General features: G+C 35.5%; 1 protein-coding gene across 1 annotated transcript; it reads right to left on the bottom strand.

The window, feature by feature from the left end:
• Window positions 1–631: 631 nt before the first annotated feature.
• Window positions 632–12313, bottom strand: LOC117099984 (serine protease HTRA2, mitochondrial-like). The gene is given in 6 exon segments (XM_033239510.1): window positions 632–2746; window positions 7352–7496; window positions 9040–9053; window positions 9177–9322; window positions 10169–10364; window positions 12309–12313. Coding segments are annotated over 6 exon segments (588 nt in total). The 3' UTR covers window positions 632–2664.
• Between the last annotated feature and the right edge of the window lie 358 nt (window positions 12314–12671).

The following is a 12671-nucleotide window of genomic DNA, read 5'->3' as shown; positions in this document are numbered from 1 at the left end:
ATTTTACAAATGATGATGATGTGAAACTAATGTAAATCATAAGAAAAATCATACTCCGAACTTCAAGCTAGGTTTGGCTCCTGGTACGACTGGGCCGCGTCTTGGTTCCAGGGATCATAAGTAGGCCACGAAGTAAAAAGTTTGCAGAACGCTGACCTAAAATATACTGAACCACGCATTTTACAATCTCGTAAAACCTCAAACATTCCTTAATGGGTTTTACACTGACATAAACGTACAATAATACAAGACAGAAGAGAAAATTCATCAATCAATAAAAGTAAACTTAGATTACAAGAACGCTTTATCATTTTGCGGAATGGAAAGAGACGATCAATAATATGGCAATGATGAGCTTACCCTGATACAATAGGGTGTTTTTTTCTAGCCCACAAAAATACATTAATACAGCATAAAATCAATAAAAGATTTAACTGTTAACATAAGCGACAAACATTCGAATAGCAATGTTTCACGTACCTCATAATCTAAAATATACCGAACCATGCATTTTACACTCTCGTAAAACATCAAACATTATTATTAGTGGGTTTTACACTGACATAAACATACAATATTACAATACAAGACAAGAAAAATTCAACAATCAATAAAAGTAAAAGAATATAGGAACGCTTTACAAGAACGCTTTATTCAGATTGCCCTTTAGCCAGAAAACCAAACCACACTGTGAAAGAGTACAGGCATATTACTGAATTGGCGCACAAAACACCCGGCGCACAAAACACCCGGCGCACAAAACACCCGGCGCACAAAACACCCAGCCCCTAATCAACCCCATTGCAAATGTTCAAAGAAAAAAAAAAAACAAGTGTAGCACCGTTTCGGCAGTGAACAAGTTCGGCCGCGATGTATGGAACACATTTCGTAGGTTTTCAGTCAGTTTATGTGAATTACTGAGTATAACCTAATACTGATAAATGTGTCCTGTAATAAAGAGAATGTTGAGAAAGCAAAACCATGCTTTTATTTATGTCAATCTGACAAGGGAAGCCTAGGCAGACATAACATACAAGAAACGAGCTTAAATTCAAAGTTTAACAAACTTAAAATTCTCACTGGTAACTGATATTATAAGCCTATTTATTGTAAAGAGTAAGAATAGTAAATATTTTAATAGTAATTAATAAAAACATAACACTAAGGTCAGGTTCACACAAGAGCTCCGGATCGGGAGCTAACCATTAGCGCTGACCCTTAGCAAATGTGTGAGAAGCCCAATCAGTTAGTGTCAACCGTTGCTAGGATCCGTATACGCTAACGGTCAGCGAGTGCTTTCGGTTGCAAGTTTCTATCACTAACCAATCATTTGCAATTTCCCATTCCCTATTGATCACTGATCCGATCATCATCTTCTTGTCATCTAGATCGGAGATTTCTTGTATGAACAAACGGGTGAGCGCATCATGTTTGTAATCCGCATCCTGCTAACCGTAGCTGCCGTGTGTGAACAAAGACTCAATTTCAATTTTTATAGATATTAAATACTGTACATTGCAACCAAACTGGTCCGCAGTCTAAACAGATAGCATTCATTAAATATCACCTCATATCACCCATATTTTGCAAGGTAGCGCCCCCCCCCCATTTAATCATCGCTCCCCACTTCATTATTAGTACGTCCCATCACTCCCCACCCCATTTCAAGATTTTTAGTGTCACTGTATTACACTTTGGCTTTGTCACAGCGTGTAAGGCTTGAGCTTTCAATCCAATGAGTTCGACAGCCATCACTATCACACTGCCTGTGTCTTGGGCAGGACAATTTTCAGGTATCTACATTTGCCTCTCTTCACACAGGGGTATAATGGGTAGCTAGGAGGAGGTGGATGATTTGGAATGAAATTGATGGTACTGAACCAAACATAACTATGAATATAGTACTCCCCAGGAAGTGAAGGAAGTTGCAAGTTGTGTACGATTGGTTGTACCAGCAGAAAAAGTGAATTTGAGCAGAGATTGTAAAATCGATACACCCAGTAGCAGGGCTAGAACACCATTGCAACGTCAAGACCTCACGGAATGTGGAGATTGACTTGCTGAGTGTGCCAGCTGACGTTTTTTTTTAGAATCCGAATTTATATGGTCCCTTTCATATTCCAGAGATAATACAAGGGTGCTGGCATCAGTATTTGTCACTGGAGACCTTGACAAACCAGCACATAAGTTCAATGCCATACTATCCTACTAGGTACCCATTAAACTCAAAAGTGGAGAGAGGCAAACATAAATAAAGTGCCATGTCCAAGGACACAATGCAATGCAACAAGCGTCGGTCTGGAACTCCCAATCATTAGTCTTTAGTATACACTGCACCACACGCTCCTTCTTTTGAATTCAGCCATTCTTTTGTATTTTCTTCATACAATATTTGTGTTTACTTCTTGCACTTAATATGTACTGCAGCTTTTTCTAGATTTCATCCAAAGTTTTTAATCTATTATTCATGAATTGAAAAAAAAACCAGAATTACAGAATTTCAAAACAAGTTTTTTCAAACATCGCTTCAATGTTGATTGACATTTTACTAATATATTTAGAATATTAAAACAAGAAGTTTAACAATATAATGCGCCATTTGCTTCACCTTATATTTATGGGCATTGCTGCACTTTCTCATTTAAACAATTTCAGGCGTAACTGTTAATTGCATGACCTTTTGACCTCGAACGATTTCTCTTGCTTATCAATGTGTGTAATAATATCACCAGGTTTTAAGCCACTTCTGCAAGTTAAATGAGAATTTTCTTGTCAAACTCTAAGGCACCGAAGGTTGAATACAGTGGTAGCGCTAGTGGGGGGCAGGGGGAATTTTCATAACGTCGGACAGGCCTGGACCACCCAACCCCTGTCGTTCTTTGAACAACTATGTCATTAGATCAAAAATTTTTAAAAATACTAATTTTCCTATCCAAATAACCGTATTTTGATTGCCAATCCCTTTAAAAGCACATTTTTTAGTAAAATAAGCCATAAAAACTCTTCCTGTGAACCCTACCAGAGATTTTTAATTCCGGGCCGTCAACCAAGACTTCATCGACCCCTTGGTTTGGACCCCTCCGTCAGACCCCTCGTTGGCAAATTTCTGGCACCACCACTGGTTGAGTAGCCGAGCGGTAAGACAACGCCGCTAATTACAGCTTTAACATCAAGTCTGGTTTGAGCCACTCCTTGTCCTGAGTTTGGTTGGTAGAACCAAGTCTTCTTGGATAAGGACTTGAAATGGATGTCCAGTGTACCTATCTCTCTGGCTTATGTGCACTTTAAAGAACCCATTACATATTTCGGAAGAGTACAGTAGGAGGTCAAACTGAGGATCACTTCATCCCCTGTCGTTGTGGAATGATGTGAACATGAAGCTACTATGCACGGCTGCTACAGCAGTCATGAACCATGTCCATCGTATGCAATTCAAAACCACAAAGCTGCGAGTTACAGGTTCTCCTCCTACATTTACATCCACATGAATCAAATCCATACCGATTATTGTAAAATGGTAACAACAAAAGAAGTATATATATATATTTATAACTACTAACTACCTCCGCCAAAGAGGTTATGTATTCACTGCTGTCTGTCAGTCAGGCTGTTCACCTGCCTGTCTGTCTGTTAGAAAGATTACACAAAAACTATTAAATGGATCATCATAAATTTATTGGAATGGTAATTAATAAGAAGGTCGGCAAGAAAAGGCTAAAGGTCAAACAAATTTAAATATTTACCCACAAGCATAAAAGAATATCGCCCCAAATATTCAGATAGCACGCAAGAAAATAATGGGCAACTGGCGATTCCATTATTTTCTTAAGGGTATGCTGCAGTTCGCCTATCATACACGGCCTGCTTATTGTTGGGTAGAGGTATGTACTATATGGAGTGAGTGCTCTAGTTTTAATGTTGTTTACTGTGGGCAGGTGATCATTGGGTGATGCCATAAACAAGAACTCCATACTGAATATCTGGAAAATCTGGTGATCGTTGCTTTAGTTCAATTATAATCTGCTAGATTATTCTAAGTCTTAGATGGACAGGGTGATAAAGTTCTTGTGTATTGTTTAAAAATTTATCCAAAAATGTTTTCAAGCAAATCAGGCACAATTACAATGTATGCAAAATTCATAACCAACAGATGTTTGGAAATTCAAGATTGTTTACAAACTTTCAACAAATCTGATGATGTCAGCGTCACAGATACATGAACACATCCGGGCCATTGCAAAAGTTCCTATTACATTACAACAAAAACAACAGTTCATTTGAGAAATATATACGCAAGAACAGATCCATTTATTGATCAAAATGTTATTCTTTTAACCTATTTGACCTGATAAATAAAAAATACAATAGTTTTTCCTGTTGACTGCACTATAATTATTAGTTATTGTACTGTATATTTATTCTTGGTTAAAGCAATTTATGTCCTAGTCATGTTGAATACTTGCTACCAATAATAAAATACTATCCATTTCCTTGTTGTTATAACCGGTTCGAGCCACTCTTCGTCCAGGGTTCAATTGGTAGAACCAATTCTTCTCGGATAAGGACTTAAAATGGAGGTCCAGTGTATACATCTGCCTTTACATCACTTTAAAGACCTCATTGCATCTTATGGAAGAGTAAGCGGTTACCCCAATGTGAACATGTAGCTAGTATAAATGCCTCTTCACAGACACTAGGTAGTCACAGACTACGCCATATGCAATTCAGCAAAATTACGCTGCAAGTTATGGGTTTTTTTCCTACCTTTACCTACCCTTACCTATTTCTGATTTCATAATCTTTTATACCATAGTATTCTGACGTTTTTCCAATGGAAATAAATTTAAATCTTTTTAAATGTATTTCACTCAATTTTATTGATCAATGATGCAATAGCCCACTTGATAATAGCTGGCAATGTTTAAGTGCTGTCGGTTGGTGGAGCTTGTGTGGAGTGTTGTTACGTGTATTGAGCATAAAAAAAACGTTTAAAGTTATAGTAGTTGTATGCATCATCATAGACCTTTTTCGTTATGTTCAGTTAACAGTTAAGAAAGGTGTCATATCGTTTACAGTGATATTAAAGGAAATATGGTTGTTGTAGGGGTTATTGTGTATGTAACTTTGTGAAATATTTTGTACTGTAATTATGAAGATATATATATATGTAGCGGTTTATGATTTAAGTAGGCAGTTTGGTGGGTGAATAGAATTTGTTGCATAGAAGTATTATATACTGTATAGCCCTATTGATTTCTTATCCGCCAAAGTGGATATCTAACAAAAGAATGTACAATAACATATAAAAAAAAATCCAGCACATACAGTCATGCAAAATGACATAGGCCTATTGATAACAAGAAATGCTCCCTTCACGCTATTTTGTATTTACTTTTTGAACTGAATATGGGGAGACCGGGGTTAGTTGTTACAAAATTTACATATTGTTCCTTAATTACGTAATTGAATGAGACAAACACACCATTTTTATTATAATGCAAGAACAGTATATTGGTTATAAAACGAAGCAATTACAACTGTCATATATCAATCCGTTAATTAATCATTAATTAATTAATTAATGAAGTAGATCAACGGTAAAAAATTACCCCTGGTCCGGGGTATATTGTTACACCATGTGGGGCAAGTTGTTACATTGTACAAACTAGTTTTAAAAAGGTTTAAAATATGCAAACAAACATGCTTTAAAGTGTATAAAAGAGACAACAACATTATTATTCTAGCCTTATGGTTAACTGTAAGACCGCACTATAATGCATTTTAGCTCCTCAACAAAACAGTCAAACAGAAATGTCCATTTCTTCTTCTTTACAATGATCGCACGTGTAAAGTGCGCCTCCTTCGGTACACTCGCTATGTGACCGTCCTTGTTACAGTAACAACTTACCCGTAACAACTTACCCCACGTGCTATTTTTATATTGAAACACAGATAGTTCTCTGCCTGTAGGCAGAAATGTGTGGTAATATCCTATGAAAGTGTTAGGTAATGGCCATGCTTCAAATAAATATATAAACTTTCTTTATCCATCTACATGAGGATAAGCTATTACAGAAACTGTTTGTCATGAAAAATTTACTTTTGGGGATTTTCTTCCCGTTGGACAGGCCTGGACCCACCCCTGTTGTCGACGAACAACTAGGACACTGGATCAAACATTTAAAAAAAAAATACTAATTTTCCTATCCAAATAACCGTATTTCGATTGCCAATCCCTCTAAAAGCACATTTTGGAGCATAATAAGCCATAAAAACTCTCCCCGTCAACCCTACCAGAGATTTTTTAATTCCAGGCCGTCAACCAAGGCTTCATCGACCCCTTGGTTTTGACGCCTCCGTCAGACCCCTCATTGGCAAATTTCTGGCACCACCACTGATTGAGTAGCCGAGCAGTAAGACAACGCCGCTAATTACAGCTTTAACATCAAGGCTGGTTTGAGCCACTCATTGTCCAGAGTTTAGTTGGTAGAACCAAGTCTTCTTGGATAAGGAATTGAAATTGATGTCCAGTGTACCTATCTGGCTTATGTGAATGAGCCATAAAAACTCTCCCCGTCAACCCTACCAGAGATTTTTTAATTCCAGGCCGTTAACCAAGGCTTCATCAGCCAATTGGTTTTGACCCCTCCGTCAGACCCCTCATTGGCAAATTTCTGGCACCACCACTGATTGAGTAGTGTACCTATCTGGCTCATGTGCACCTTACACAACCCATTACATATTTCGGAAGCGTACAGGAGGAGGTCAACCTGAGGTTCACTTCATCCCCCGTCATTGTGGAATAATGTGAACATACTATGTTAGCTACTATGGGCCTTTGTACGGCTGCTACAGTAGTCATGAACCATGTCCATCGTATGCAATTCAAAACCAAAGACCTGCGAGTTACAGGTTCTCCTCCTAATATTTACATCCACATAAACCAAATCCATATCGATTATTGTAAAATGGTAACATGAAGTAGTAATATATTTATAACTACTAACTACCTCTGCCAATGAGGTTATGTATTCACTGCTGTCTGTCAGTCAGACTGTTCCCTGCCTGTCTCTCTGTTAGCAAGATTACGCAAAAACTATTAAATGGATCATCATAAAATTTATTGGAATGGTACATAATAATCAAAGGAGGACGGCAAGAAAAGGCCAAAGGTCACACAAATCTAAATATTTACCCTCAAGCATAAAAGAATATCGCCCCTCATATTCAGGCAGCACTCAAGAAAATAATGGGCAACAGGCTATTCCATTATTTTCTTGAGGGTATGCTGCAGTTTCGCCTACCATACACGGCCTGCTTATTGTTTGGTGAAGGTAAGAATGTTGTTTACCTGTGGGCAGATGATCCTTGGGTGACGTCATAAACAAGAACTCCATACTGAATATCTGGAAAATCTGGTGATCGTTGCTTTAGTTCAATTATAATCTGCTGTGTTAATGACATCATAGTGATGGTCAAGTAATACTTCTGGGACCCTTAACAGCCTGGGGTCTGTTACTACTAAACCAGCCTGTAGACTGGGATACTGCTGCAATGAAACAATAATTTTAATTTATTATAAATATTTTTATTGATTATTGGGATGTAAAGTACATACAGTAATTTGATTTTATTTTTTATTTCTTTGCATTTATATTACTATTTATATGTTATTTATATCATTTTAAAACACTGATTTTATCTTTTTACTTATGAACTTAGTGGTAGGTTAGTTTAAGTGTGTGTTATTGTTTATTGCTTACTTTTTTCATTCTTTCTATTTATTTTAAAATTAATCTTTAAAAGTTCCTATTACTTTACGGCATAGCAACCAATAATGATTACTAGTGATACACCACAGAGAAAAGAGAGTTTGACAGTATCACAACAAAAACAGCAGTTCTTTTGAGAACTATATACGCAAGAGCAGATTTATTGATCAAAATGCGTTCTTCAACCTATTTGACCCGATAAAAAATACAATAGTTTTTCCTGTTGACTGCACTATAATTAGTAGTTATTGTACTGTATATTAATTCTTGGTTAAAGCAATTTATGTCCTACTAGGCAAGTTGAATATTTGCTACCAATAATAAAATACTATTCATTTCCTTGTTGGAATTGGATTTTCCTATTACATGCATGTGGCGTAGGGTCTTGAAATGGAAGGGAGCTGATGGGAGTGGGAAGGTGGGGGATCGGTGATTAGGTGAGGGGATCCGTGATTATATATAGTGAGGGGGGCTAACGCGCAAAATAAGGTAATTTCAGGTGATTTTTAACTACTTAAGCATGATTTGTGGGGCGCAACTGTGGATTGGGCGAGTATTTTCTTTTCGGAGGGGGCGTATGTCCCCCCAGCATACCCTACAATTTAATCTACGGTCCACCACTATTACTAACCAATATTACTAACCAAATAATGCTAATACAGTATTTTACTAACCAATTACTAATCAATATTACTAACCAATATCACTAATCAATTACTAACCAATATTACTAATGTGTGCTTGCATCAGGAAAATAAGATAGGAGTGGGAACGTACTGAGTATTTGGTAAGATAATACGTCAGGTAGGGCAAAACATCACTACTGTGATACTTTCCTGACACAAACTCACATCATAATAGCATTTGCAGTACCCGCTCCTACTTGGGGATTGGATTCAAAACAATGGTCACTAAGCGCAAGCTCGGTAGTCTAGTGATTATGGGGCCAGGTTAGTTATCTTGAGGTCGTGGTACGATTAACCCCTAATCACCCACAATTTTTTTTTTTTTGCTAGTAATTGGGAACGTATTCGGTACGATAATACTCCAGGTAGAGCAAAATATCACTCCTACAATATTACTAACCAATAATAATAATACTAACCAACATTCTGCTAACCAATTACTAACAAATATTACTAACCAATTACTAATCAATATAAAATTGTATTATCTATTCATATTCTTGATCAGTTGTTTTTAAATAGCTTTATACCAATGATTTAAATAGGACTACTCCACTAAAATTAGTGAGTTGTTGTCTTACTTTTGAATGCATTTCTTGAAAAAGAAATTTTTGGAGATAAATTTATACTTTGGTACATTTTACAAGAAAAGATGTTTCTATAAAAGTGTTACCTGCATTTATGTTATTAAGTATTGTAGCATACAAATATTACCTACCTTTTACTTAATTTTTTGCTTTCTTCAATAAAATCTAAAGCATAATCGATAGGTATGGCAAAAGAAATTCCAGCTTTAACTTTCATGGTGTTGATACCGATAGTTTCACCATCCAGATTTACCAGTGGACCTCCTTAGTTACCAAGCTAAAAAGAAAATAAATGTCAATATTTTTTCACATCTAAAATCAACTTCGCTCCCAAAGCCTAATATTAAACTTAGAGATGTATTGTCTCCCTAAAATGACAAAAAAAAAATTAATTAACTTGCTCATTTTGCAGTAACATTCAAATTGAGTATACTGTACTTTATTTCGCGATAAAACAATGATCGCAAAAATTGAGGGTGTGCGAAATTCTGGATGATGTGTTTTGTCTTCAAAAGCAAGGCTGCAGCCTGCCTAGCTGGTATAAAACTGATACAGCATTCCTTTAATAAAGATTTCATGATGAAAACGGTTTTTTTTTCTATCATGTATTATTTTTCAATCATTCAAATACATTTTAAAAGTTAAATACAGTATTATATAACATACCTGCCACCTGGGGGTGGGTTTGTCCCCTCTCTCAACAAGCTATAACATTTCAGTAAAGTTAATGGCTTAAATAATCGATTTTAGAGGTACAAAAATAATATTTACTAATAAATATACACTACTATTAATAATTTATTATTAATATTAACTTATAAATTATTAACTTTGCAGCCAACATGGAGAAATGATCATTAACGGCAAAAAGTGGCAAATTATGTTCTATTATAAAACCCTGAAACAATACTTTTGCGTTGATCACACTTTTATTTTGCGAGGGGCCTGAAAATATTAAATACACTAACTGTGTTCAACTTGATAATGATTATGTTAGTACAAAATAATCAAGTTAATTTTATATAAAAATATTTTTTTTCTTTTGGTATATTTCATGTTACAATATATCTTTAAAAAAAAAACCCAGATCCCAAATGATCTGCGTCACTGGCAGGAGACTCACCGTGATTGCCGCATCAGTTTGAACATAATCTATGTATTTGTTTAATCCAAGTTCCTTGTTTGTACGGCTAACAGCGCTCACAATCCCAACTGTTATTGTGTTGCTTAGTGACAAAGGACTTCCCATAGCAACCACCCATTCACCTAGCCTCAACTGAGATGATTTCCCTAGTTTCAATTAAGGAAGTGTTTTTATCCTAAAATGAAAAAAAAAAAATCATCCTAAAATCTTCTATAGTATAAATTATAAATTTGAAAAATGAATTGTTTTTTGGGTCATATGTGGGATGGAACTGACTACCCCTACAATGTTTGTTACTAAAAAGAGATTGACCTTTATATAAAAGGTCATAACTCTTTTTCCCATGGAAAAAATTTTTCAAACTTTTTTTTGGTGGCTCTTGAAACTCTTAGATAGTTTCTACTCAAAAAACCTTTGTAAATAATTTTTTTGCCACTTTGGCCAAAAAAACTGGGTTTTTCACCCTAACTAGTAGTTATGTAAACTCGGTGAGTAGGTATGTGTGACCTCGATGTGTTTATGTCCGCCCTGGCGTGCCATTAAAGCTATACGCGCGGACGCTGTTTGGTGGTGACAACATGGCGCCCATGCTCCAAGTTGGCCAAACTCTCTCGATCTACGACTCTGATAAGCAAATAACTACAGCGCCACCAGAAGGTCGGAACCTTCCATTTCACAGTTTACACAGTACACTGAAGCACCAGCAAGCAAGATTATGATCTTGAGGATATTTCCCTCACGATTAAAATCGTAACGGTCTGGTATGGTCTACAGGAGTTCGTGTTTCGTTCTTCCTTCTTCCATTATTCTTTGAATTTAAATAACATAGTAATCGTAATACTAATTCTTTTATATTTAAATAATATAGTAATAGGCATATCCGAGGTCTAGCCCAGGCCTAAACAAATTTGAGTGTATAAAAATTATGAAAAATATGAATAAACGCAAAATTATGAGAGAATAAAGGAAGAATAGGAAAGAGAATTGAAATATTTTTCGAAAATATACAATAGTATTCAATATGCTATCAGTTTTGAGCACTAATCGTCAGAGGTCTCTGTGCTATGCCTACTATATTATTTAAATATATACCACTTTAATAGAATCAGCGGTGCGTAACCAACAGAAATAAGATAGTTCTGGGCTGATTCTCTAACATTATGTTATTTAAAAAATTATAGCTCCATAACGGGGCGTCGTATCCAAAATTTTTTCCAGCAAAATGTTCATAAAAGACTAGTCTACACCACTATATGATTGAAAAAAATGAAAAATGTTTTTGACTTTTGAAATCAAGATGGAAACAGAAAAGCCTATCTAGGTAAGTGTATTAAAATAGGCCTATGCATTACAGTGCAGTAGCATAGCACTTTCGTGTAGTTACCGTTCCAGGTACCAATAATATACAGATTTCTCTTATTACAAAATACAAAATATGTTTTATAAAAAAGTATTGTATAGGAAATCATGTTTTTAACACAGGAAACTCTCATATGGTAACTAAAACAATGCTAGTCCAGAGTAGTACTAGTAATGCTGTTTGCATATACCATTTGCAGCGCCCTCTCTAAGTGAGGTTAATACATGTTGGTTCCTATTGGCATGAAAATACTGTAGTTAGTTCTCTTGTGCTGATTGTCATTCATTAATTTATTTTTTGTTTATTCATAAAACGTGCAATATAAAAAAGACCAAACCGTAGTAACACATAAAACCTAATAACATACTTATTAAAATTCAATTCAAATATATTCACAAAAATCTCCAAAAATGGAGAATTAAAACAATACACCTATAACACATTCCTTACAAAAGTTAAAACCACATTAATATAAGAAAAAACAATTGAATATATAGCTTTCAACTTATATTAATGAATATACAACCCACACAATGGATTGTCCTAGCTAGCTATACTTACTTATATGTGATCCTCCTCTTCTACATCGTAAAGCTGGATCAGAAAACCTGTTCAGCGCTAAACACGATACCGTACATAAAAGTGTATTTTCTGAACAAAAGGATTCAGGTACTGAAGTGTGACGCGTGCACCACACATTCGCGAAAAACGCCGCTTTGGTGTCAAAATAATGATACTGCACCATACACAAAGTCATACCTCATTGGTGTTGTACCCCAATCTCCCCCCCGCCCCCACCCCCGCCATTATTTATATGAAGAATTTTATCTATCAATCTTATGTCATTTTCCTTTGTGCTTTTTTCATCTGTACTACTATACTATTTTAAAAATTTCACTTTTTACATGGAACTTTGTGCTTTTATAATTTCGTACTGTTTTAAAATTCTCCGTTTTTGCTAAACATTTTGCAATTAATTTTCTACTATGTAAGACATAAAGTGCAATATGTTTATTAGGCCTACATTGGATCCCAATGGAATTAAGTATTTTACATTGAAATATCCATTTAACCTAATTAAGTCTGCACTCTTTGTTTTTGTTTTTTTTTTTGTTTTTGTTT

Source organism: Anneissia japonica, unplaced genomic scaffold (genome assembly GCF_011630105.1).
Source record: "Anneissia japonica isolate Jap-2015-1 unplaced genomic scaffold, ASM1163010v1 scaffold1849_len67513_cov136, whole genome shotgun sequence".
NCBI classification, from domain to species: Eukaryota; Metazoa; Echinodermata; class Crinoidea; order Comatulida; family Comatulidae; genus Anneissia; species Anneissia japonica.
The sequence above is the reverse complement of the archived record's forward strand: the minus strand, read 5'-3'. Positions and strand labels throughout refer to the sequence as shown.